Source organism: Accipiter gentilis, chromosome 16, assembly GCF_929443795.1.
Source record: "Accipiter gentilis chromosome 16, bAccGen1.1, whole genome shotgun sequence".
Classification (NCBI taxonomy): Eukaryota; Metazoa; Chordata; class Aves; order Accipitriformes; family Accipitridae; genus Astur; species Astur gentilis.
This window is the reverse complement of record NC_064895.1, coordinates 2753723-2777478: the sequence shown is the minus strand read 5'-3', so window position 1 is coordinate 2777478 and position 23756 is coordinate 2753723. Positions and strand designations below refer to the sequence as shown.

At 64.6% G+C, this 23756-nt stretch overlaps 2 protein-coding genes and 1 long non-coding RNA gene across 5 annotated transcripts; all 3 read right to left on the bottom strand.

Annotated features, from left to right (window-relative positions):
- Positions 1 to 1129: 1129 nt before the first annotated feature.
- Positions 1130 to 13014, bottom strand: EIF4B (eukaryotic translation initiation factor 4B). Of its 2 annotated transcripts, none has more exons than XM_049819498.1 (15): positions 12945 to 13014; positions 8863 to 9000; positions 7780 to 7988; positions 5505 to 5621; positions 5124 to 5178; positions 4606 to 4749; positions 3959 to 4069; positions 3461 to 3640; positions 3139 to 3373; positions 2722 to 2840; positions 2413 to 2626; positions 2132 to 2199; positions 1829 to 1916; positions 1585 to 1657; positions 1130 to 1318 (listed from the first exon to the last, which is right to left on the bottom strand). In XM_049819498.1, the coding sequence occupies exons 1-15, from the start codon at positions 12955 to 12957 to the stop codon at positions 1241 to 1243; spliced, it is 1842 nt and encodes a 613-aa protein (XP_049675455.1). In that variant the 5' UTR covers positions 12958 to 13014; the 3' UTR covers positions 1130 to 1240. The 2 variants fall into 2 exon arrangements, with proteins under 2 accessions (XP_049675455.1, XP_049675456.1); XM_049819499.1 differs by having other exon boundaries at positions 2132 to 2196.
- Positions 13015 to 14422: 1408 nt separating this feature from the next.
- Positions 14423 to 20597, bottom strand: KRT18 (keratin 18). Its single transcript, XM_049819553.1, is given in 8 exon segments — positions 14423 to 14498; positions 14500 to 14533; positions 15892 to 16115; positions 16222 to 16347; positions 17394 to 17558; positions 17650 to 17806; positions 19580 to 19662; positions 20172 to 20597. Coding segments are annotated over 8 exon segments (1257 nt in total). The 5' UTR covers positions 20568 to 20597; the 3' UTR covers positions 14423 to 14426.
- Positions 20598 to 22276: 1679 nt separating this feature from the next.
- LOC126046768 (uncharacterized) lies at positions 22277 to 22856 on the bottom strand. 2 transcript variants are annotated; one of them, XR_007508411.1, is made up of 4 exons: positions 22765 to 22856; positions 22599 to 22649; positions 22344 to 22452; positions 22277 to 22290 (listed from the first exon to the last, which is right to left on the bottom strand). It is a non-coding gene; the product is annotated as an uncharacterized LOC126046768 (long non-coding RNA). The 2 variants fall into 2 exon arrangements; XR_007508412.1 differs by lacking the exon at positions 22599 to 22649 and having other exon boundaries at positions 22734 to 22856.
- Between the last annotated feature and the right edge of the window lie 900 nt (positions 22857 to 23756).

The window sequence follows — 23756 nt, the reverse complement described above, 5'->3', positions numbered from 1 at the left end:
GTCGCTGCCGGCCAAGCCAGGGAGCGGAGACAGAGCCCCCATTGTGGGGTCGGGTTTGGGTGTTCCTGCGGGGGGGGGGGGGGGGGGTCCAGGGGGGGGGGTTAAAGATCCCAGGGAGGTTTTCCATGATTTCCAGCCGGGAAAGGCAGCGGTGAAGAGGAAGACGGTGGCGATGAAGGCGCCTTCATCGCCTCGAGGGGTTTGTCCCTGCAGAAAGGGGCTCCGGGGGGGGGGGGCCGGGGGGGGTCCCAGGGTTCCCAAAGCTGGGGATTTGGGGGGGGGGCACCCAGCCGGTGTGGGGATGGCACCGAAGCCACCAGCAGTAGCTGGGGGGGGGGGGGTTTGGCCACGGCCCTGGTGTTATCCCAGGGCTGGGGGGGGCCCTTCCCCAGGGTTGGGGGGGGGGGGGGGCAGAAGGATTTTGGGGTGCACCTCCCACACCCCCCAGTGGAGCACCCCCCCCCAGCCCCTCACCTTCAACCAGGTCAAATAAACCCACCCTCACCATGAGGTGGGGGGGGGGGGGGGGGCAGAGCCCCCCCAGATAAAAGGGGGGACAGGGAGGGGAAAGGAGGTGAGTTTGGGGGACCCCCCCCCTTGTGGAAGTGTCACGGTGAAGGGGCCAACACGATTGCCCCCCCCCCGCCCCCCCCCAGCCTGGGGCTGGCAAGACTGCTAAAAGAGAAAAAACTGGAGTGGGGGGGTCACAGCTCCGGGTTTATCCCACTGGGGGTGTTCGGGGCAGCTTGTCCCTGAAAAAGGGGGGACACCGGGGGGGGGGGGAGGTGAAGTGGGGGGGTAACACATGTGACGGAGGAGGAGGAGGAAGAGGAAGGTGGCCCAGGGGGTGCCAGTGCCAGGCCAGATGGGGGTGTCCAAATCAGCGGAGCCCTACCTTCAGGTGAGGGTTTATTGAGGGGGGGGGGCCTGGCAAAAACTCCACCCGCCCCACCAGGCTCCGTCCTGCACCGCCTCCGAAAAAAAAACCCAACCAAAAAACTCTCGCTCGTCCCGGCTCCGGGTCCTTCGGCTGCAGCAGCACGCGGGGGTTCGGTTTTGGGGTTTGGTTTTTGGGTTGGTTTTTTTTTTTTTTGATTTAAAATGCTTAAGAAAGGGCTCCAGGAGATGGTGAGTTTTAGGTTTTATTTCTGTCTCGTCTGGATAGAGGTTTGGTTTTTTAATTCTCCAAATGATCCCACGGTGGCGGCTGGTTGGGAGACGGCGCAAGGGCCCGGAGGTTTTATTCGGCGCATTCTTCATCGTCGCCATCATCTTCGCCATCTACTGACAGAGCAGCGTACTTGCTGGCATGGCTGAACTGCGGGCAGGGAGGGGGGGGGGGAACCCCGTTACGCACAAGCGAAGCCGCTCACACCTCCCTCGCCTTAGCGCGTGCAGAAAAAACCACCAACCCCCCCCCAAAAAAACCCAAAACGGACCAACTTCCCCCCCCCCCCCCCCCCCCCCCCCCAAACCAGGACATGAGGGGAGCCAACTCCCGCTCCGCTGGGAGCCAGATCCGGGCCTCGAATCCCACCCCCCCCCCCCGAGGGCCCAGCGCTCCCCCCCCCCCCAGGTGCTTACGGAGGGGGGGTTCTCGTCAAGTTTCTTTGGCTCAGATGCAGGTCGCGAGTCGTGATCCTTCCTGCTCTCTTTCCTGCAAGAGCCGGAGGCCGGTTAGTCGGAGACCGGGTCCAAACCCCGACCCCTCAGTGCCCGGAGGGAGGGCAGGGGCCGGTGACACGGTGATTCCCAAACCGGGGGGGGGCGACACGGCGACCCCTCCGGAGCCCGACAGCCGCTGGGGGGAGAGCCTGGGGTCACCCACCTATCTGAATCTCCAGGGCCACGGCTGGAGCTCCCACTTCGGACCTTGGAACCGCTCTCCCGTCCCCCATCAGGTTTGTTCTCATCTCCTGGGGTGGGAAGAAAAAGGCCGTGAGGTCTCGCAGGCAGCCCCCCGCCACACCATGGCTGCTGGAGGGTGTTGGGACCACTCCTTCGGGCGGGCTCCGCGCCCCTTCCCCACGAGGGGGATGGTTTTGGGAGCTGCGTTGGCAGAGATTCAAGTCGCGAAGCGGCGGCTCCTCCAGCCGGGAGCGGTTCGCACTGGGTGAAATCCCAGTCTCACCTTTCCTGTGGGCGTTCTTCGGGGGTGCCCCATCTTCCAAGGGCAGGCCTGGTGCCGTCTGGCTGCTGCTGTGGAGAGAAAATAAAAAAATAATAAAAAAAAAAAGATGATGATGAACACGATCAAGACCTTGAGAAGACGATCCCAATGGCATGGAGCAGGGAGAGCTGTTTACTGCCTGGGGAGACAGAATCTGATCCCCCACACCCTCCTGGCAGGGGGCAAATCCGGAGGGCAAAGGCCCAGGACGTCCCCCCCAAAGTCCCCGGCACGGCACCAACCTCGTAGGAGAGTGCTGCTCCGAATCTGAGCTCTGCGAGCGGGCAGGGGGGTTGCTGCTCCGCTTCACCCAGGCGTTCTCCTTGGGCGGCGGCGCCGGCATCACCTTCAGGGGCTGCTTCTCCTCCTTCGGCTTGGAGCTGGGAGAAGGGGCGTCATCCTCTTTGGTGAACGTCTCGTTCTCCAAAGACTTCTCGCTCTCCCTCCTTCGCGTGGCTGCAGGGGAGACACGAACGAACGTAGGGTCACAGGCTAAGCTGCAAAGAGGGGTGACGAGCGACAAGCCGGGGCCCCCCCAGCTCTCTACTTACTCCTGCCCGTCGGGCCGGTTCCCACAGAGGTGCCAGGGGGCCCCGAGTTGCCGGTCTGCGAGGACTCGCTCCCCGTTCGCGATCGCTCCTGGTTCTCTTCGCTTCGCCAGCTGGGATGCCTGTGCCGGAGGGGAAAGAGGGCTGATCCGGGTGCTCGGCGAGGGAAGAGGATTAGCGAGTGGGTTTCGAGCACCCCAAGGAGCGCTGTCAGCACTGCTGCCAAGAGGAAAGGTCAAGGGGGAAGAGAGGGCCACTGCCAGTGTGACGTTGTGCTCCTCGGGCTGTCCGAGGGGCCACGCCGCTGCCTGGACACCCCCCAGGTGCCGGGCTGGCACCGGCCAGGTTTTAAGCCCAACAGCCCGCTGCTGCCAGGCAGCCCGAAGGCCCTGCCCCAGCCTTCCTCCGGCCCCAGCCCACCTCTCTCGGGGTCGTCTTTCTATCCTCTTATCGTCCTCCAGCTGGCGTTGCAGCTTCTCTTGTTCCTTCTGCAGCCGCTCTTCCACCTCCCGCTCCCTGGCAGCCGTGTCCACCGGTTTGGCCCCCCCAAAGATGGAGGCAGCCCGGCTGGACTGGGGCGCAGGGGCCGCAGAGGTCTCCTCCTCCTTGGGCGCACTCCGGGGCTTCAGGTTCAGCTTCGGCCTCTGGGTGGGACCTGGGAAGGAGCAGAGACACCTCGAGTGAGCACGGATCCCTCCCCAAGCTGCTCGCAGCGTGGATCCCACCCCAACAAAGCCGTTACCTCTGTCCTCGCGGCGGAAATCATCCCGGCCGTAATCGTCCCGGGAGTTCCACCTATCCATCCGGTCATCCCGCCGGTCGTAGCGGTCTTCGTAGCGGTCACCACAGCCTCGGTAGTCGTCGTCCCGGCGATACCCGCTGCCAAAGGCCCTCCTGCCGCTGCCTATCCTGGAATCGTAGCCTGCAGGAGTAAAGGAAACCCTTCCCGGTGAGTCCTGATCCCTCCCTGGCCGGCGGGGCGCAGAGCAGGAAGCCTTCCTGCAGGCCAGCGTCTTCTTCACACACGGACCTTAAAATCTGGGCCAGACCGGGGCTCTGGTAAGGACCAGGGCAAGGCCAGGGATCAAAAGTTGCCTGGAGAGGGAGAGCAAGAGCTCATCGTCCCACACGCCTTCCCCAGTTACGGGAGAGGCACCAGGCCATGCTGGGCAGCTCGTCTGCCGTGGCAGAGTCTCACCCTCACCCTCTCCGCCCTGGCGATCCTTCAGGACCATCCTACCTCGGTCATAGTCTCTGCTGCGGTCATCGTAGCGATCCCTGCCCCCAAAGCCACGGTCCATATCCCTCCGCGGACCATCACGATACCGATCGTCGTAGCGATCCCGATACCCTGGAGGAGGCAGGAGAAGGGGCGTCCGGCGTGAGCGGGGCACATCCTTCTACCCTGAACGCTCAGGTGACAAAGACACCGGCAAGGACGTTCCTGCGCTCGTTACTGCGGCAGAGTCACAAATCCCTTTGGGAAGTGGGAAAACCTCACGACCCTTCTCAGGACGGGAGACGGCACTGACCCGCTTGCCCTATACAATAACCTAGCTGGGGAACGAGCTCCGGGTGGCCGCCCTGTCACCATCCGATCACAGACGGGGCAGGAAAAAGCACACCTGGATGGATGTCCAGGTAATGCAGATTTTCAGGGAAAACAACAGAAAGGAGGAAAAACTATCCATATGGAAAGATGCGGCAGATTCAGCCCTGGGCTACAGACGCAGGGGAATCAACCACCAAGTCCTGTGGGAAATCTGCTGGCCCAAGGGAGAAGCAGAGGGGAGCCACAGCCCGACTCCTTTGTCCTTGTTCCGATCGCCTCAGCCACCCTTTCAGGACAGCAACGGAAGGATCACGCGTATTTTCCTGCCAACTCACTGTCTCCGAAGCTGTCGTCGCCCCTGCGGGGCGGGTAATCATCAAAGCTATCGGTGGTGGCAGGACGGGCCCTCCAGTCGCTCTCGAACCTCTCGGAGTCACGGAAGCGATCCCGATCTCTGCCAAAGCAGCGATCGTCCCGATCTGCCAGAGAAGGGAAGGCAATTTCAGCTCCCAGGGACGAGAGCAGCTGTCAGCGGCGAACCGAGCGGGAGCACAGCCTGGCCTCTCCGAGTTCACTGCTCTCTATCAGCAGGAACCACCGACGCTTTGAAAAGCCCTCGGCTGAGGCAATTAGCGCGGCAGGGACAGTACGGGGGCGTGGGAGGAACCAACGCAGCGTTATTAGATAAGTGCCGGCAGGCAAAACATCTGGAGCAGGGCTCAGACCTGGCGGTCTGTGTCGTGACGACAGCGATTTTGTCCCTCCTTAGCCGGGCTGACCACCAACCCGGCACAAGACGTGGTTACCGAGACAGGCGACGGGAAGGGAAGATCAAGAGGCAGCAGATACTCACCTTTATCCTGAGCTTGATCAGCAACATCCACTCGTATTCGTCTGTTCCCTAGAGACTGAAAACGACAGCGAGAAGAAGTCAGCCTTGCGGCCTGCAGACGTTCAGAGGGGCGAGAGGAGCTGATCCTGGGATGATGCCCGAGCACAGAACAGGCAGCCTGTGCCACACGGGGCTCCTCCCGGGACCCTGATGGCCTTAAAAAGCACTTTCTTCCCCATTTAAGTCTCTCACAAGCAGGGACAGCCATCATTCTACAAGGCGGAACCTCTCAATGCATCTCTAGCACCCAGGGCTGCACAGGAACGCACCGGATCTGACTGGGGACGGGGTGTTCGGGGGCTGGCGCGCACCAGCCCTGCTCCGTTGGGGACTGGGACTCACCTCTTCATTGAGGCTCAGGGCCTGGAACAAGGACTCTATGTCTTCAAACTCAGCATAACCAAAACCTTTCAACCTCTCCGGATTGGTAGGCTCTCGCGGCAAACGCACAGCACTTATCTGCAGTCAGAGAGAAGAGGAAAGCTCTCGTTAGGACTCTTGCTCCCCGATGTTAATACGACGGGCAAGGAATGAGATATCTGAGACGGCAACTCGTGACTCTCAAGGGACTGAATGAATAAATCCTCTTGGCGACGAGCAGGGAGACTCAACTCCCCCTTCAAACGCACCACAGGTTCCCACTAAAAGCGCCTCCGACGCTCGCTTGGAGGGAGGAATTTGGCACGGGCGAGAGGTTTCCAGCTGCAGATCTCCAGTAGCTGCAGCCGGAACCGACCCGCAGGGCCAGGAGAGCTCTGCTCAGCGGGCGATAGCTGCCCTGTGCCCCACGAACGAGGCTCCAACCCCGTGGCCGCCGGCTCCTCGAGCCAGCAGGAGCCATCCCTTTGCCTCCCACCCGCTTTCAGAGCTGGGCCCAGGCTCCCGAGAAAAAACCCTGCTGAGTTTTGGACCTGTTCCACCGAGACCCTCTGCGTTCCAACACGAGCCCTCTGGCTGCAGGGATGGCTCGCTGGCTTTGCCAGGTTATATCCGCCGCGTGTTCTAGGTACACCTCCGGCGAGGACTCGGAGCCTTCGGCATCGCCTCCAGGCTCCCTCCGACCTCCCCCTGCACTAACACCTTCCACAACCTCTCCTTGCCGGACCGAGGTTCCCAAATCGTGGCGGCTCCCGGGTGACTCCCCGCTCAGAAGCCTGGGAAGCGGCAGCAGCCTGCGGAGCTCACGACGTGCCGGCAAAAGGGGAAGGCGCAAACTGCCTTCAGCCGAGCCGCACGGGACCAGCGCCGGGAGAGGCTGGGAAGGGAGAACGACCGACGGATGGGAAGCAAGTGACTCCTGCAGGGGGCGAGGGCCACCATCGGGCTCTGCTTCTTGCTCTCCTGCGTAGCACTGACCCCTCTGCCTAGATTTGGCCGGGGCTGCAGCCTCTCGGCTCCCTCCTCTTTCCTCCTCTACGGGAGCTGCACCCACGCTATCACTCTCCGAGGAGGAGCGGATGCTGCCTCAGCGGGTGCGAGAGGTTAGAAAAACAAGCTGAAAATAAAAGACCAAGGTAAGCAGCGCGGCTCTGCCCGCGAGGAGCGATCTGCTGCCATCAGCACGGCTCGCTGTCGCGCGGGGAATGCCGGACTCCAGCTGCATTTCCCAGGCTGACCTTCCGGGAGGGAAGCGGCCATTTCCCATCGCCGCTTGCTGTCCCGCCTTTGCCCTCCCCACCTCCTCCCTGAATAACCCAAGGGCTCCAACGTTCTTAAAGCGGGGAAAAAATAATATTGTCATGGCAGTCGCAGGCTCCCCAGGAGCGTCTCCTGTTCTCGGCCACGGGGCAGGACATCTCCTGAGCGAGCTCTGGCTGGGAAACCCCTCGAGAGGGCCGGACCCAGCACAAGCCGAAGCGCAGCCCAGCAGCAAAGTCCACAGCACCCCCGTGAAATTATAGTTAAGGAAGGGCAGAAAACACCAGACAGGCAGAGGAGGAGGGGAAAAGAAGAGCGAGAAACAGCAGAAGGAAGGCCAAGTTCATCGTCAGCAGTGCTCCAGGTGCTGGAGCAGGTAATAGCAAGTCTATTTTAATTGGTAATAAATTTCGTTTTCCCCAAATCGAGTCTAATTTGCCTGTGACTAACTGGTAAGTGATCTCCTTGCCTTTATTTTGACCCACAAACTTTCTCATCCTATTTCCTCCCCCCCGTCTCACTGAGGGGGAGCGAGCGAGCGAGCGAGCAGCTGGGTGGGCGTTTGGCACCAGCTGTGCACCCTAAATCATCCCGAGATCCAGCCCAACCTCCTCGCTTTGCCCGGTTCTGCAGGAGAAGCACCAGCCACCTGCTTTAAAAGGGTTCTCGCTCCGTCCTGGCTGAAACAGCAGGAACACCTGTTTGCTTGCTGGCAGTCAAGCGACTCACCTGAGATTAAGCAATCCGACAGCCACGGCCGTCTGGAAACCGCCCCTCACAGCCAGCTCCGGACACAGACATACCTGCAGGAGCCGGGAGCTGCCTCAGCCGATCCGCAGCGAAGCAGGAACCAACACACGGAGCCAGCAGAGCGCAAACGGGGATTGCAGCCTCCAAAAATCACGGTCTTTAACGGCCCGCGTTACCCCCAGCACTGCCCTGCCCCGCCGCCCAGACTGGGCTCCGAGCCGTTACTCACATTGAGTCCTCTGAAGAAGTCCTTGATGGATTCTTCCGTCACGTCGTAGGGCAGGTTTCCCAGAAAGGCGGTGTAGGGGGGGGATTTCGGGAGGCGGCTTCTGTCTATGTTGGGTTCCCGAGCAGCCCGTGGGGCGGTGGGCAGGATGGAGCGGTCGATCGGAGGGGCCCGGTACACGTCATCATCGTTACTGTGCCAAGTGGTGGAAACTAAAGAGAGAAATTTGGGAAATCACCCAAAAAACCCACCCAACTAGGGACCAGTTACTGCCAACGCCATCGTCCTCGCCGCAGGGTGCCAAGAGCGGCCTTACTGCTGAGGAGCTGCACGTTAAAGCCCTGACATTCATCCCGCCGAGCTCTTTGACCCAGCACGAAAGCAGCTGCCCCAAAGGCACCAGCAGCCCCCGAGGAGAAACCGAGGCAGGCTAGAACGGCAAAGGAGAGCTGCCATTTAGTCCCGCGCCCCGTTTAGTAAAGCACTAAGCCTTCCTGGGATTAATTCCTGTCTGAATTACAGCCCGTCTCGTGGAAAAATACCGTGGCTCGATGTTAATGCTTTCAGAGGGAAAAATGCCTTGCCGCTGCCGGGCTGGAGGTCACCGCGCTCACCGGTGAACTCCCAGGCTTTGGTGAATCTGCCCACCCTCCGCCTGCTCTGCTCTGGCGCTGCTGCTGGCCGACAGAAAGCTCTTTATCCCATTTCTGTTCCCGGCGTCGCTGCAAATCCCCCTCTCCTTCACCAGACCGCGCGTCTCGGTCCTAACGAGAACTCGGTTTGCCCTCCAAGCCCTAATTACCCCCCAGAAAAGAAACAACCAGCGAATTTCACAACGTTTGGGCGTGTTGTTCTGGGTCACTGGCTGTTTGAGCGTACGGCCAAACCCGGCCCTGCGGTTACCAACACTTCCCGTGCGGTCCCCCCACACTCCTCCACCCCACAGCGGTGTGTGTAAGATGGGGAAGGATCGAACAAACTGCTTCCACACCCCTCACAGCCCAGAAGCAGAGCGCTTCTTTCTTGAACGCCACAGAATTCTGGTATCGGCGTTCTACCGATCTGCGAGCTGGGCAAGGACAGTACCGTCGCCTTCCAGGTCGTCTGTCTCATCGGCCCAGCTGACGGGTTTGGGGATGTAGGTCGGGCCCCCGCCGCCGCCACCATCCTCTGCCAGAAAGTCCGTCAGAGTGAGGGTCTTGCCCTTCTTGTTCTTCTTCTTAGCTGTTGGGGAGAGAAAAGAGAGGAGGAGGGGAGTGAGCGATGCCCGGGAACAGCCTGGTTTCGGGAGGGAGGGGAAGGAGGAGCGGTCCGGGCGATGGAGACGCAGCACGAGCCATCGAGGTGCCAGCCACCCCATCCCGGTTCATGTTCTATTCCCAAAGGGATGACAGCCACAAATTCAGCACGGCTGAGAATCAAGGCTCCTACTGCTCGAAGCACGCTCACGCTTCGCGTTCTGGGGTCAGCCGTACCCACAAACCTCCCTGGGGGCTCTTTATTTTGGGGGAGGAGGTGGCGGCAGAGGGAGAAGCCATCCCACTTCCACCCTGGCCACACGCGAGAGACACGTCGCAGCACAGCACAGCGATCCCGCAGCCGCTGGGATCCCTCCGGAGCCAGAAGTCGGCCGGCCTTGCCGACATCTTAACGAATCTCCCAGCTCCTCCGGCTCGGGGATTTTTATTTGGCTCTGCCGGAGCTGCGAGCGGCCGCAGCGTTTATTTGTCAAGGCTTCGCTGTCTCCTGATGAAGCTGGGCGTCGCGACAGGCTGCGACACCTCCCAGCAGCGCCAGGGAAGCCGGGCTATTTTTAGGAAGGCGGGTTATGATGCAGTTTGCAAAATTCAGCAGTTTTGTTTTTTTTTTTTTTTTTCTCCTTGCGGAAGGAATTGCTGCCCCCCTGCGGCACCAGCAGCCGGAGCAGCGACCGATAGCACCTTTACCTGCAAAACCGCTGCCTTTACCTGCAAAAAACATTTCCTGGCAGAGCACAGGGGGCTCAGACACCCCCAGTGACTTGGGGACCACCCCCCCCGCCCCAAGGTTTTTAAGCTGCACTTCAGCCCTCACCTCCCCGGAGAAAGAAAAGCTGGGCTGCTTCAAGAGATACTAGAGTGACAGCAATGCGAAAGCACTAATTGCCTTTGAAAACACGCGTTCTTATCTTTGTTAAAAAGAAATAATAAACTTTGGGACTGCCGGACTTCACGCAGATTATCTCTTACGAGGCTCCTGGCTGGGGAGTGTGATAATTAACCAGGGAAGCGTCACAGCAGCCTTAACAAAGATAAGAATGACAGACGCGGGAGTTTCACAGGCTACTCGTTTGCTGTCTCTAATTAGCCAAAGCTCGCCTGCTGCTGCTCAGAGCTGAGGGATCGCTCGCCCAACGGCGCTTAAAATGGTTTCTTCCACAGAAATGCCCGCACCAGCATCGACGTAACAACCACCAGCATTTTCCAGCATGGAAAGAAGAGGGCGAGAGGCTCCAGGCATGGACCACCTGCCCGTGTGCGACGCCAGGCCCCCGTCCTGCTTCCCGGCCCCACCAAATCCTCATTTTTGGCGTGCTGCTCTTCTCCTTTGGTCTCAGCCCAGGTTTTTTAGGGCAGGCTGAAACCGTACCCCGTTCTTTCATCCAGGCGCTGGGCAGATGGAGCCATCCTGCCCTCCCGAGCTCCCTCCCAGCACCTCTGACGCCGCCGGGAGCTCCTGGCTCCCACCAGCGAGCCAGGACCGATGCTCTGGCCGCTCCCCAACGCTCCGGCCAGACCTTCGTTCCCAACGTCCATCAAGACCCCAGAAGGGACGGAGAGAAGAGCTGAGCCTAAACCCGACCCTCTACCCTGCAGGTTGGCGGCACCTCATCCAGTCCCACTCCCATCCTTCCCCTCCCTGTAACCACCGGAGCTGCCTTGGCTTGCGCCCGCACCGGTGAAAGGAGAGCTCTCAGGGCCAGGAGGGAACCCGACGGCAGCTCGGACCCTTATTTTTAGCCCCCTGCACATCCATTCCCCCAGGCTCGGGGGTCTCCGTCCCCCATCACCGTCTCCTTGAGCCTGCAGCCTCCCCAAGCAGCCCTCGCTCCTCGCCGACGTCTCTGGGCCGGCTCGGGTCCTCCGGCCGTGCTCCATCCCTGTAGCCAGCCCACGGCTCCGTTCTGGGTGTTTTCGGTAAAGCCGTGACAGCCGAGCGACACGGAACAGCACCGGTGACGACGGGGAGACGCGCGGCGGCCGCTCGCCCCAGAGATAGACCTCAGCAGCGCTGCGTTCCCTCCTCGCGTCTCCGGCCGCTTCCCGATCCCACGGGAATCCCAGCCTCAGCTTTGAGGCTGGGGGTGACTGGAAACGCTTCCCCCAGGAGCCCAAACGGACACGGAGCCACCCTGGGGGTGGGGTGTCACCCCAGGACACCCACACCTAACACCCCCTGCCAAGCTCCGTGCTGGTGCCGGTACCAGCAAAATGGTTTCTGACACCCCTGGGAGAGCAAGCAGCACCCTGAGGACCCTGCCCAGAGAGGGGTCCCATCCTGACCTGGGGGGGGGGGTGTGTGATGCCTTCCAGCCCCCCAGCACTGTACCTGGGAGGGTGACGAGCTCCCGGCGCTGCTCAGGGGTCTTGCCAACCCCCAGTGGTCCCCCCCCCAGGTTTTCACCACCAGCCACAAATGTCTCTAGGCCAACCCACCCCCCCCCGCCCAAAATTTTGCTGGTTTTTTTTTGGGACGGCAAGCCTTTCCGATCTGTCCATTGGCAAAGGCCAGAAGCTGTAAATCCGGCCGGGCCTTTGGAGCGACTCGAGCTGCATTTGCCAAGGGGAAAACTCATGGAAAGATGACGTCAGTGCCGGATAAAAACGCCGGGAGAGCAGCGGTGACCGCTGGGAAAAAAAAAAAAACTGAAGGAGGAACGTTCTCCTGTCGGAGCCGAGCGCCGTTCCCGGGGAACCGGGAGACCTCCCGGCACGTCCCACCGATGTCAGATCCGCTCCCGAACGGCCGCCGGCCTCTTCCGAAAACCGTCCGCCCCCAGTTTTGCTCCGGCCACGTCGAAGGGGTCACCGAGGCCGGGGAAGGAGCCGTCGGCGCGGAACAGCGTCTGTCGCAGGATGATGGCGTGGCTCTGCCCGCCGACACCGCAGCGGCGGGGGGGGTGGGTGTGTGTGTGGTGTAAAAAAAAAAAACCCCAACAACCCCCCACCTGCGCAGAAAACGCCCCTTCCCGCTGGTTTTCACCCTGCTGAGGGGTGGTCGACCCCCCCCCACCCCCCCCCCGAGCTGGGACAGGGGAGGGGGGGGGTCCACGGTTGCCCTGTGCCAGGCTGGGGGGGGGTTCTTTTCCCTGGGGCGGCACCGAGGGGGGGTCCTCGGCCATCACGAAGGCAGTGGGAGCTTCTCTCCCCCGGGTTAAGGCTGGGGGGGGGGGGGCAGGGATTTGAGGGGGGCATTGCTGCATTCCCCCCCCCCCCCCCCCCCAAGCTCCAAATGGCACCGAGAAAAGGCGGGGGGGTAAATAAGGGCTGGGGGGGGTAAATAAGGGCTGGGGGGGGTAAATAAGGGCTGGGGGGGGTAACGAGCTGCCGCTGCGGCCCGGCCACCATCTTACCGGCAACAACGGGGGGGGGGGGGGCACGGCGGAGGGGGGCGAGGGGGCCGTTCCAGCCCCCCCCCGGCCCAGCAAAGTGCGACCAAGGCCCTGGGGGGGAGCAGCCGGTGCCGGGGGGGGGGCTGAGGTACCGGTACCACCATTACCCGCCCCCCCCCCCCGGTACCGGCCGCGTGCGCGCCCGCACCCCACGTGGGTCCCGCCCCTCCCCGCTCCGCGCCTGCGCAGTGAGACGCGGCCGAAGGTTCTATTTGCGCCCCCCCCGGCACGTCAATCACCGCCGGCGGCGCGCGCCCCCCCGCCAATAGGAGGGGCGGGCGGGGGCAGCGGCCGCGCGCGCCGGCCCGGCGAGGGGGGAGGGGGAGGGGGAGGGGGGGGGGAAGGAGGAAAAAGGGGGGGGGAGGGGGAGTCTAATTTCGCCGCCCGACCCCCCACCCCCCCGGCCCCACCACCACCTCGGGGAGCGGCAGCGCCCGACACGGTCCGGGGGGGCCCATCGCGATCGGGACCGACCCCCCCCCCCCCCCGCCGGGCTCCGCCGCCGCGCAGCGCTCACCTGAGGCGGCCATGTTGGGAAGAGGCAGAGAAGGCAAAGGACCCGGATGGCGGCGTCACGTGACTAGGAGCGCCACGCCCCCCTCCTCCCTCTCCGGGGGCGCGGTCCCGGCTCGGAGAGAAGCGGCTGATTTTGCGTTTGGCGGCGCCGCCCGCGTCGAGATTCAGGGGCTGGGGCCGAGCGGGCGGGCCGCGGGACTGCCGTGGGGCAGGGCCGGGGGTCACACGCCGTGGGGCACAGCTGTGGGTCACGCACCGTGGGGCAGGGCCGGGGGTCACAGCCGTGGGGCAGGGCCGGGGGTCACGCACCGTGGGGCAGGGCCGGGGGTCACACGCCGTGGGGCACAGCTGTGGGTCACGCACCGTGGGGCAGTGGCGTGGGTCACACGCCGTGGGGCCCACGCGGTGGGGCAGAGCTGTGGGTCACGCGCCGTGGGGCAAAATCGTGGGTCAGAGCCGTGGGGCACATGCTTTGGTCCCAGCCATGGGGCACGGCCGTGGGTCACTGCTGTGGGGCGTCACTGTAGCTCACAGCCGTGGGGCAGGGCCGTGGGGCACACAGTGGGTCAGAGCCGTGGGGCAGTGCCGTGGGTCACGCCGTGGGTCACAGCCGTGGGTCACACAGTGGGTCAGAGCCGTGGGGCAGTGCCGTGGGGCAGTGCCGTGGGTCACAGAGTGGGTCAGAGTCGTGGGGCAGTGCCGTGGGGCACACGCCGTGGGTCACACAGTGGGTCAGAGCCGTGGGGCAGTGCCGTGGGTCACAGAGTGGGTCAGAGCCGTGGGGCAGTGCCGTGGGGCAGTGCCGTGGGTCACAGAGTGGGTCAGAGCCGTGGGGCAGTGCCGTGGGTCACATAGTGGGTCAGAGCCGTGGGGCAGGGCCGTGGGGCACACAGTGGGTCAGAGCCGTGGGGCAGTGCCGTGGGGCAGTGCCGTGGGTCACACAGTGGGTCAGAGCCGTGGGGCAGGGCCGTGGGGCACACAGTGGGTCAGAGCCGTGGGGCAGTGCCGTGGGTCACAGCCGTGGGTCACAGCCGTGGGTCACACAGTGGGTCAGAGCCGTGGGGCAGTGCCGTGGGGCAGTGCCGTGGGTCACACAGTGGGTCAGAGCCGTGGGGCAGTGCCGTGGGTCACATAGTGGGTCAGAGCCGTGGGGCAGGGCCGTGGGGCACAGTCGTGGGTCACACAGTGGGTCAGAGCCGTGGGGCAGTGCCGTGGGTCACAGCCGTGGGTCACAGCCGTGGGTCACGCCGTGGGTCACAGCCACATCGCAGGGCCGTAGGCCACACGCCGTGGGGCAGAGCACCCCCCCACGCACCCCCCCAGCCTCTCTGCCAGCCCCCCCCCTCATTCCCCCCCCCCCGTGCCTCAGTTTCCCCACAGCCCCCACCCGCTCCCTTCCCCATCAGAAGGCGACACCGGGCTGGACCAGCTCCCCGGGGGGACAGAATTGTAATTTTATTTGGGGGGGGGGCCCTTCTCCTGCTCAGTGGGTCCGCACCGTCACCTCGGCCCCCGCCGGGCCCCCCCCCAGCCTTGGGGTGCTGCTCGGGGGGGGGGCTGCTCGTCTGCTTCTCCAGGGCGTCCTGCAAGCTGGGGGGGGGGGGGGATATTTGGGAGGGGGGGGGGGGGTGAGGGTGCTGGGGGGGCACCCTGGGGGGGGTCCGTCCCCCCCCCCCCCCCTTTCCCAGTGTCACCCCGGGGAACCCAGAGGTGACGAGGGGCTGGGGTGTCCTGAGCCCCGTGTCCCCCCCCCCCCCACCAAGTCCCGGGGGGGTTGTGGGTTACAGGACCTGCCCCCCCCCCCAATCTGGGTGTCTCCTCCCCAGGGCCCCCCCCCGGCGATGGAGCTGGGACCCCACAGCACCCACAGCACCCCCCGGCCGGGTGCCACCGCTGTCTGTGTGTCCCGTCCCCCCCCCCCCCCCGCCATGTCCCCATGGGGAGGGGGAACCCTGATCGGGGGGGGGGGGGGGTCCCATGGGGGTCCTGACACGGGGGGAGACCCCCAATCTGGGGAGGGGGGTCTCATGGGGGTCTTCACACGGGGGGGACCCCCAATCCGGGGGGGGTGTTCCTATGGGGGTGTTGACATGGGGGGGACCCCCAATCTGGGGAGGGGGGTCCCATGGGGGTCTTGACATGGGGGGAGACCCCCAATCTGGGGAGGGGGGGTCTCATGGGGGTCTTCACACGGGGGGGACCCCCAATCTGGGGGGGTGTTCCTATGGGGGTGTTGACATGGGGGGGACCCCCAATCCGGGGAGGGGGGTCCCATGGGGGTCTTGACATGGGGGGACCCCCAATCAAGGGGGGGTGTTCCTATGGGGGTCTTGACATGGGGGGACCCCCAATCAAGGGGGGGTGTTCCTATGGGGGTCCTGACATGGAGGGAGACCCCCAATCTGGGCGGGGGGGTGTTCCTATGGGGGTCTTGACATGGGGGGGACCCCCAATCCGGGGGGAGGGGTCCCATGGGGGTCTTGACATGGGGGGACCCCCAGTCTAGGGGGGGTGTTCCTATGGGGGTCTTGACATGGGGGGACCCCCAATCCGGGGAGGGGGGTCCCATGGGGGTCCTGACATGGAGGGAGACCCCCAATCTGGGCGGGGGGGTGTTCCTATGGGTGTGTTGACATGGGGGGGACCCCCAATCCGGAGGGGGATCCCATGGGGGTCTTGACATGGGGGGACCCCCAATCAAGGGGGGGTGTTCCTATGGGGGTCTTGACATGGGGGGAGACCCCCTACCCGGGGGGGTGTACCCCACTGGCCGGGTGACCCCCCTCTGTGTCATATCCCCCCCCCCAGCACCCCAAAGGACGGGAACCCAGCACCCCAGACCTCACCCACACACCCCGCCACCGCCGTCCCCTTCCCTCCCCAAACTGGGGTGACTGGGGAGGGGGTCCCCCATGGTGTGTGTGTGTGTGTGTCCCCCCCCCCTCTACCTGAACTCCTCTCCCCCCTCCAGCAGCCGCCGGTAGGTCTGGATTTCGCTCTCCAGTTGCCCGGTGACCCGCCGTAGGGCCTGCTGCTCCCCGGCTTGGCGACCCAGTTCATCCCGCAGCCCCCCCAGTTCCTCCTGGGTGCGCAGGATCAGGCCCCTCAATTGCTCCAGTTGTCCCCCGTAACGGGTTTCCACTTCGGCCAAGTTGGCTTCCAAGCCGCCTTTCTGCGGGGCCGTACGGCTCGGCGTCACCGGTGGCTCGGTGGGTTATTTGGGTGGGTGGGTTTGGGTTTTTTTTTGGTTTTTTTTTGGGGGGGTGGGGGGTGTTCACCTGGTTGCGGAGGGACTCCAGGTCGATCTCCAGGGTCTGGAGGGAACGGCGCAGATCCAGCGCGGTGCTGCGAGCCGCCTCCACGTCCCGGCTGCTCTGCGTCAGCTCCACCGCGCTCTCCGTGATCTGGGATGGACGGACGGACGGACGGACGGATGGACGGACGGACGGACGGACGGACGCAGACACGGGGCACGGAGGGGCTCAGCGCCTTGGCTTGGCCCACCGCAGTCACCCCAACCCCCGGTGGGGGCATGGTGGTGGTGGGGGGGGGGTGGTATCACCCCCAGGACCCCAGAGGATGGGGGTCACCCCAAGAGTGTCCCCAGTGTTGGGCCAGGACCCTGGTGGGTTGAGCACCCCCCCCCCCCCCCCCCGCCATGGGGTGCCTTTGGGGAACACCCCCATGGTGGAGTGGGGACCCCCAGGGAGACACCACCCCCCCAGATTGGGGGTCCCCCCCATGTCAGGACCCCCGTGGCAACACCCCCCCCCAGACTGGGGGTCCTCCCTCTGCATCAGGACCCCCATGGGAACACCCCCCCCCAGATTGGGGGTCCCCCCATGTCAGGACCCCCGTGGCAACACCCCCCCAGATTGGGGGTCCCCCCCATGTCAGGACCCCCGTGGCAACACCCCCCCAGATTGGGGGTCCCCCCCGTGTCAGGACCCCCATGGGACCCCCCCCAGATTGGGGATCCCCCCTCTGCATCAGGACCCCCATGGGAACACCCCCCCGGATTGGGGGTCCCCCCCGTGTCAGGACCCCCATGGGAACACCCTCCCCTCCAGTTAGGGGGTCCCCCCATGTCAGAACCTCCATGGGACCCCCCCCAGACTGGGGGTCCCCCCCATTTCAGGATCCCCATGGCAACACCCCCCCCCAGACTGGGGGTCCCCCCCGTGTCAGGACCCCCATGGGACCCCCCCCAGATTGGAGATCCCCCCTCTGCATCAGGACCCCCATGGCAACACCCCCCCCCAGACTGGGGGTCCCCCCCATGTCAGGACCCCCATGGGACCCCCCCCCCCAAATCAGGGTTCCCCCCCCCCATGCCAGGACCCCCAGACAAGCACTTCCATGGAGCATCACCCCAGCTGCCTGGGGTGCCCGGGGTGCAAGTTTGGTTGGTTTTTTTTGGGGGGGTGTGTGTGTGTGTGTGTACCCCCACCTGCTGCCCCCAGTGCTTCTCCAGCTCTTCCAGATTTTTCCGGGCCAGGGCGTCGTACTGCGCCCGGATCTCCGCCATCGCCTTCCCCAGATCCTGAGATTTGGGGGCGTCCACCTCCACCGTCACCCCCGAACTGGAGACCTGCGCCCGGAGACTCCGCACCTCCTGGGGGGGGACGGACACACACGGGGACACACACACACTGGCGATGAGGGTCCCCCCCAAATTCTGCCCCCCCCCATCTCCGTCCCCCCACCTCCTCGTGGTTCTTCTGCGTGAAGCCGAGCTGCTCCCGCAGGGCCTCGACGTCCCCCTCCAGCCGCAGCCGCGCCATGTTGGTGTCATCGATGACCTTGCGCAGCCCCGAAATGTCGTTCTCCACCGCCAGGCGGATGGCCAGCTCCGCCTCGTACCTGGGGACACGGACACGGATGGGGACACGGACACGGATAGGGACACGGACACGGATAGGGACATGGACACGGATAGGGACACGGCCACGGATGGGGACACGGCCGTGCTCTTGTCCTCGTCCCTACTGCCACCTCCATCCCCCATCCCTGTCCCCGTTCCATCCCTGTCCCCGTCCTTGTCCCTGTTCCCCATCCTCTGTCCCCGTTCCCGCTCCCGTTTCCATCCTTGTCCTTGTCCCCGTTCCCACCCCATCCCTATCCCTGTCCCCATCCTTGTGTCTCCATCCTGTCCCCATCCCTGTCCCCATTCCCACCCCATCCCCATCCCTGTCCCCATCCTTGTGTCTCCATCCTGTCCCCATTCCTGCTCCTGTTTCCATCCTTGTCCTTGTCCCCGTTCCCACCCCATCCCTATCCCTGTCCCCATCCTTGTGTCTCCATCCTGTCCCCATCCTCTGTCCCCATCCTTGTCCCTCCATTCTGTCCCCGATCCTGCTCCTGTTTCCATCCTTGTCCTTGTCCCCGTTCCCACCCCATCCCTATCCCTGTCCCCATCCTTGTGTCTCCATCCTGTCCCCATCCCTGTCCCCATCCTTGTCCCTCCATTCTGTCCCCATTCCCACTCCTGTCCCCATCCTTGTCCTTGTCCCCGTTCCCACCCCATCCCTATCCCTGTCCCCATCCTTGTGTCTCCATCCTGTCCCCATCATCTGTCCCCATCCCTGTCCCCATCCTTGTCCCTCCATTCTGTCCCCGATCCTGCTCCTGTTTCCATCCTTGTCCTTGTCCCTGTTCCCACCCCATCCCCATCCCTGTCCACATCCTTGTGTCTCCATCCTGTCCCCATCCCTGTCCCCATCCCTGTCCCCATTCCCACCCCATCTCTTATCCCTGTCCCCATCCTTGTATCTCCATTCCTGTCCCCATCCCTGTCCCCATCCTTGTCCCTCCATTCTGTCCCCATTCCCACTCCTGTCCCCATCCTTGTCCTTGTCCCCATTCCCACCCCATCCCTATCCCTGTCCCCACTCTTACCCCTCCATCCTGTCCCCATTCCCACTCCACTTTCCATCCTTGTCCCTGTCCCCATCCCTGTCCCCATCCTTGTCCCTGTCCCCATTCCCACTCCTCTTTCCATCCTTGTCCTTGTCCCCATTCCCACCCCATCCCCATCCCTGTCCCCATCCTTGTCCCCGTCCCCATTCCCACCCTCATCCCTGTCCCCATACCCATCCTGTCCCCACCCTTATCCCTCCATCCTGTCCCTGTCCTCTGTCCCCATCCTTGTCCTTGTCCTCATCCCTGTCCCCATCCTTGTCCCTGTCCCCATTCCCACTCCTCTTTCCATCCTTGTCCTTGTCCCCATTCCCACCCCATCCCTATCCCTGTCCCCACTCTTACCCCTCCATCCTGTCCCCATTCCCACTCCACTTTCCATCCTTGTCCCTGTCCCCATCCCTGTCCCCATCCTTGTCCCTGTCCCCATTCCCACTCCTCTTTCCATCCTTGTCCTTGTCCCCATTCCCACCCCATCCCCATCCCTGTCCCCATCCTTGTCCCCGTCCCCATTCCCACCCAGTCCCATCCCATTCCCACCCAGTCCCCATCCCATTCCACCCAGTCCCATCCCAGTCCCCATCCCAGTCCCATCCCAGTCCCATCCCAGTCCCCATCCCATCCCATCCCAGTCCCATCCCAGTCCCCATCCCAGTCCCATCCCAGTCCCATCCCATCCCATCCCAGTCCCATCCCAGTCCCATCCCAGTCCCTCACTTGACCCTGAAGTCATCGGCCGCCAGCCGGGCGTTGTCGATCTGCAGCACCCTGCGGGCGTTCTCCACCGTCGCCTCGAAAATCTTGGGGGGGGGACGGGACACACACACGGACAAAGAGGGAACGGGGACACGGGAACACAGCACCGTCACCGGGGCGCGGGGACCCCCCCGCTGCCACCCCCGTCACCCAGGCAGGTGCCACCCTGGCGGGTGGGGGGGGCGGAATGGGATGGGGTGGGAAACGGGGGGGGGGACGGGATGGGACACACTTTGCCGTGGAAAATTGGTGATAAACCAGGGTGGGTTCGTTTGGGGGGGGGGGGGACACCCAGGTGTGCGGGCTGGGTGCTGGGTGACCCCAAACCTGGCCGAGAACACGGCGGGGGGGGGCTGTGGGGCGGTGTTGGACCCCCCCCCCCCGACACCGCCGAGCCCCGTTGCCCTTGGTCATGTCCCCCCCCCCAAAAAAAAAAAAAAGCCGCCCCGGTGCCATCCCTGACCGTGGGGTGCAAAGTCCAGCCAGCCCCACCACCCGACGGGTTAATCCTTAACCCCCCCGGTCCCCCCCCCCCCGCCCCCAGGGATCCCACCTTATCCCGCAGTTCCCGGACCAGCTCCCAGTGGTGACCCCAGTCCTGGGTGCCGGGACCTTTTTTGGCCACCGCCTCCCGGATTTGGGCCTCCAGGCGCCGATTGTCCTGCTCCAGGCTCCGGACCTTCTCCAGGTAAGCGGCCAAGCGGTCGTTGAGATCCCGTAGGGTCTCCTTCTCGTTGCCCACCATGCCGGAACCCCAAAATGTCACGGCGCCCCCAAAACCCACCCCGGAACCGCCTCCCGAAGAGGTCAAACGGGTGCCGGAGACGCGGGTGCCGGAGCCACCGGCTCCGCCGTAAATGCTGGCGGCGCTGCCCAAGGGAGCGATGCCGGAGGAGCCGGGGACGGCGGGACGGCGGGGAAGGGAGCGGGTGCTCACGGGGAGGCTCATGGGGACGGACGGACGGACGGACGGACAGCGGACGGATGGGGGATGGACGGATGGACAGACGGACAGACGGACGGTGGACGGACAGACCAGACGGTGGACGGACGGTGGACGGACAGACAGACGGATGGTGGACGGATGGACGGACGGATGGTGGACAGACCGGACGGACAGACAGATGGTGGACGGACGGACGGACGGATGGTGGACAGACAGACAGACAGACAGATGGTGGACGGACGGGCGGGCGGACGGATGGTGGACGGACGGTGGACGGACGGACAGACGGATGGTCGACGGACGGACAGACGGACGGATGGTGGACGGTGGACGGACGGACGGACGGATGGTGGGCGGACGGACGGACAGATGGTGGACGGTGGACGGACGGACGGATGGCGGACGGACGGTGGACAGACGGACGGACGGATGGTGGGCGGACGGACGGACGGACGGACAGCCGGCCGGAGGGGCAGGCAGCATTTATAGCCGGCAGCCCCGTGGGGAGGGCGGCCCCACGGCCCCACCCGGGAAGGTGGGGCTGGATCCAGCCCAGGGCTCTCCTGTTCCCCTGGGGGGGGCTCGGCCCCATAACTTGGGGGGGGGGGGGGGCAGGAATTGGGGGGGGGGGCAACCCCGTAACCTCGGGGGGGAGCAGGGTGGAGGAGTGGGGCTCAGCCCCACGCGTTTTGGGGTACCCCGCCCCCACATCACCCCCCTGATACACCCACCCACCCCATAGGGACCCCCCCCCCCCAACCCATTCCCGGGGGGGGGGCTCTTCAGGAAACCCCTCGGGCCACCCCCAACCAAGGGGATTTGGGGGACCCCCCCCCCGGGCACCCTCACCCCCCCCCCCACCCCACCCCGGGGCTGTTTTTTGGGGGGGGGGGGGTCCCACGTGTCTGGGTGGGAGAGCAGCGGTGGTCTTTGGGGGGGAGGGGGGTCTGGGGGGGCTGCGAGTGGGAGTGGGTCACCCCAGCTGCGGGCGTGGGAGTGGGCGGCTTGGCGTGAGCACGCACCTTTGCACAAGCACGCGATTTTGCACGAGAACGCGCCTCGCACAAGGGCACGTTTTGCAAGAACACGCGCCTTTGCACGAGGACACGCTTTTGCGTGAGAACGCAGCTTTGCACGAGCGCACGCTTTGCAGGAACGCACACCTTTGCACGAGTGCACACTTTGCACAAGGACACGCTTTTGCGTGAGAACGCACTTTTGCGTGAGTGCGCGCTTTGCACAAGCACACGCCTTTGCACAAGCACACGCCTTTGCACCAGCATGCACTTTTGCATGAGCGCATACCTTTGCACGAGGACACGCTTTTGCATGAGAACGCACCTTTGCACGAGTGCACACTTTGCAGGAACACGCGCCTTTGCGCAAGCGCGCAGCCTTGCAGGAACACGGACCTTGCACCAGCACACACTTTTGCACAGGAGTGCACCTTGCACAAGCGCGCGCTGTGCAAGGATGCACACGTGCACGCTGTGCAAGGCCGCCCTCTTTTGCACGAGCACGCCCCTTTGCACAAACACGCCCCTTGCACGAGCACGCACCACGGCCTCTTGCACGAGCGCCCACTTTTGCACGAGCACATCCTTGCGCAGAGCCCCTCGCTGTGCACAACTGGGCACTTTTGCACGCGCTTTTGCACGACCCCTGGGGTGGGGTGGGGGGCCCTCGGTCACCCCTGCTCTGCTCCAGCCCCACTTCTGCCCCACTCCTGCCCCACTTTGCCCCACTTTGCCCCACTCCTGCCCCATTCCTGCCCCACACTGCCCCACTTTGCCCCACTCCTGCCCCATCCTGCCCCACTTTGCCCCACTCCTGCCCCACTTTGCCCCACTTTGCCCCATCCTGCCCCACTTTGCCCCACTTTGCCCCACTCCTGCCCCATCCTGCCCCACTCCTGCCCCATCCTGCCCCACTTTGCCCCACTCCTGCCCCACACTGCCCCACTTTGCCCCACTCCTGCCCCATCCTGCCCCACTTTGCCCCACTCCTGCCCCACACTGCCCCACTTTGCCCCACTCCTGCCCCATCCTGCCCCACTTTGCCCCACTCCTGCCCCACTTTGCCCCACTCCTGCCCCATCCTGCCCCACTCCTGCCCCATCCTGCCCCACTTTGCCCCACTCCTGCCCCACACTGCCCCACTTTGCCCCACTCCTGCCCCATCCTGCCCCACTTTGCCCCACTCCTGCCCCACTTTGCCCCACTCCTGCCCCATCCTGCCCCACTTTGCCCCACTCCTGCCCCACTCCTGCCCCATCCTGCCCCACTTTGCCCCACACTGACTGCCCCACTTTGCCCCAGTCGCAGCCCAGAGCAGGACCGGGGCCCAGGCCGCCGCCGGCCGAGGCCTTTGTTCCTTTGCCAAACCCGCGCCATTTTGGCGGCCGCCGCGGGTGCCGGCGGTGGCACCGGGACGGGACGGGGACGGAGGGGACGACGAAATGGAGGCGCTGGAGCAGCGCTGGCGGGGGCTGAGCCGGGGGCCCCCGAGGTCTCTGACCCACCCTGCGGTCCCCACTTTGGGGTCCCCACCTTGGGGTCCCTGTGGTGACAGGCCCTGGGGTCACAGGGGGGGTCCCACCTTGGGGTCCCCACTTTGGGGTCCCCAATTTGGGGTCCCGGTGGTGACAGACCCTGAGGTCACAGGGGGGTCCCAATTTTGGGTCCCCACCTTGGGGTCCCCACCTTGGGGTCCCGGTGGTGACAGACCCTGGGGTCACAGTGGGGGTCCCACCTTGGGGTCCCCACTTTGGGGTCCCCAATTTGGGGTCTCTGTGGTGACAGACCCTGGGGTCCCAGGGGGGGGTCTCACCTTGGGCTCCCCACTTTGGGGTCCCCAATTTGGGGTCCCGGTGGTGACAGACCCTGAGGTCGCGTTGGGGTCCCACCCTGGGGTCCCCATGGTGGCCGGTGGCAGGGTCCCCCCCCCGGGGGTGCCCCGACACCCCCCCTCCTCCCTGACCCCCCATCGCCATCACCTTGGGGTCACACTCCACACCGGGGGCCGGATGGGGCTGGGGGGGGGGGGGGTTTGCTCATGGGGGTCCCCAAGCCTCCCCCCTCTCTGCTCCCCTTTGGGAGCCCCCCAGGGACACAGGGGCCCCCCCTGACCCTGCTGCTGGTGCTGGGGGGGGGGTCAGGGGCCGTTCCCCACCCCTGGCCCTTATCAGGCACA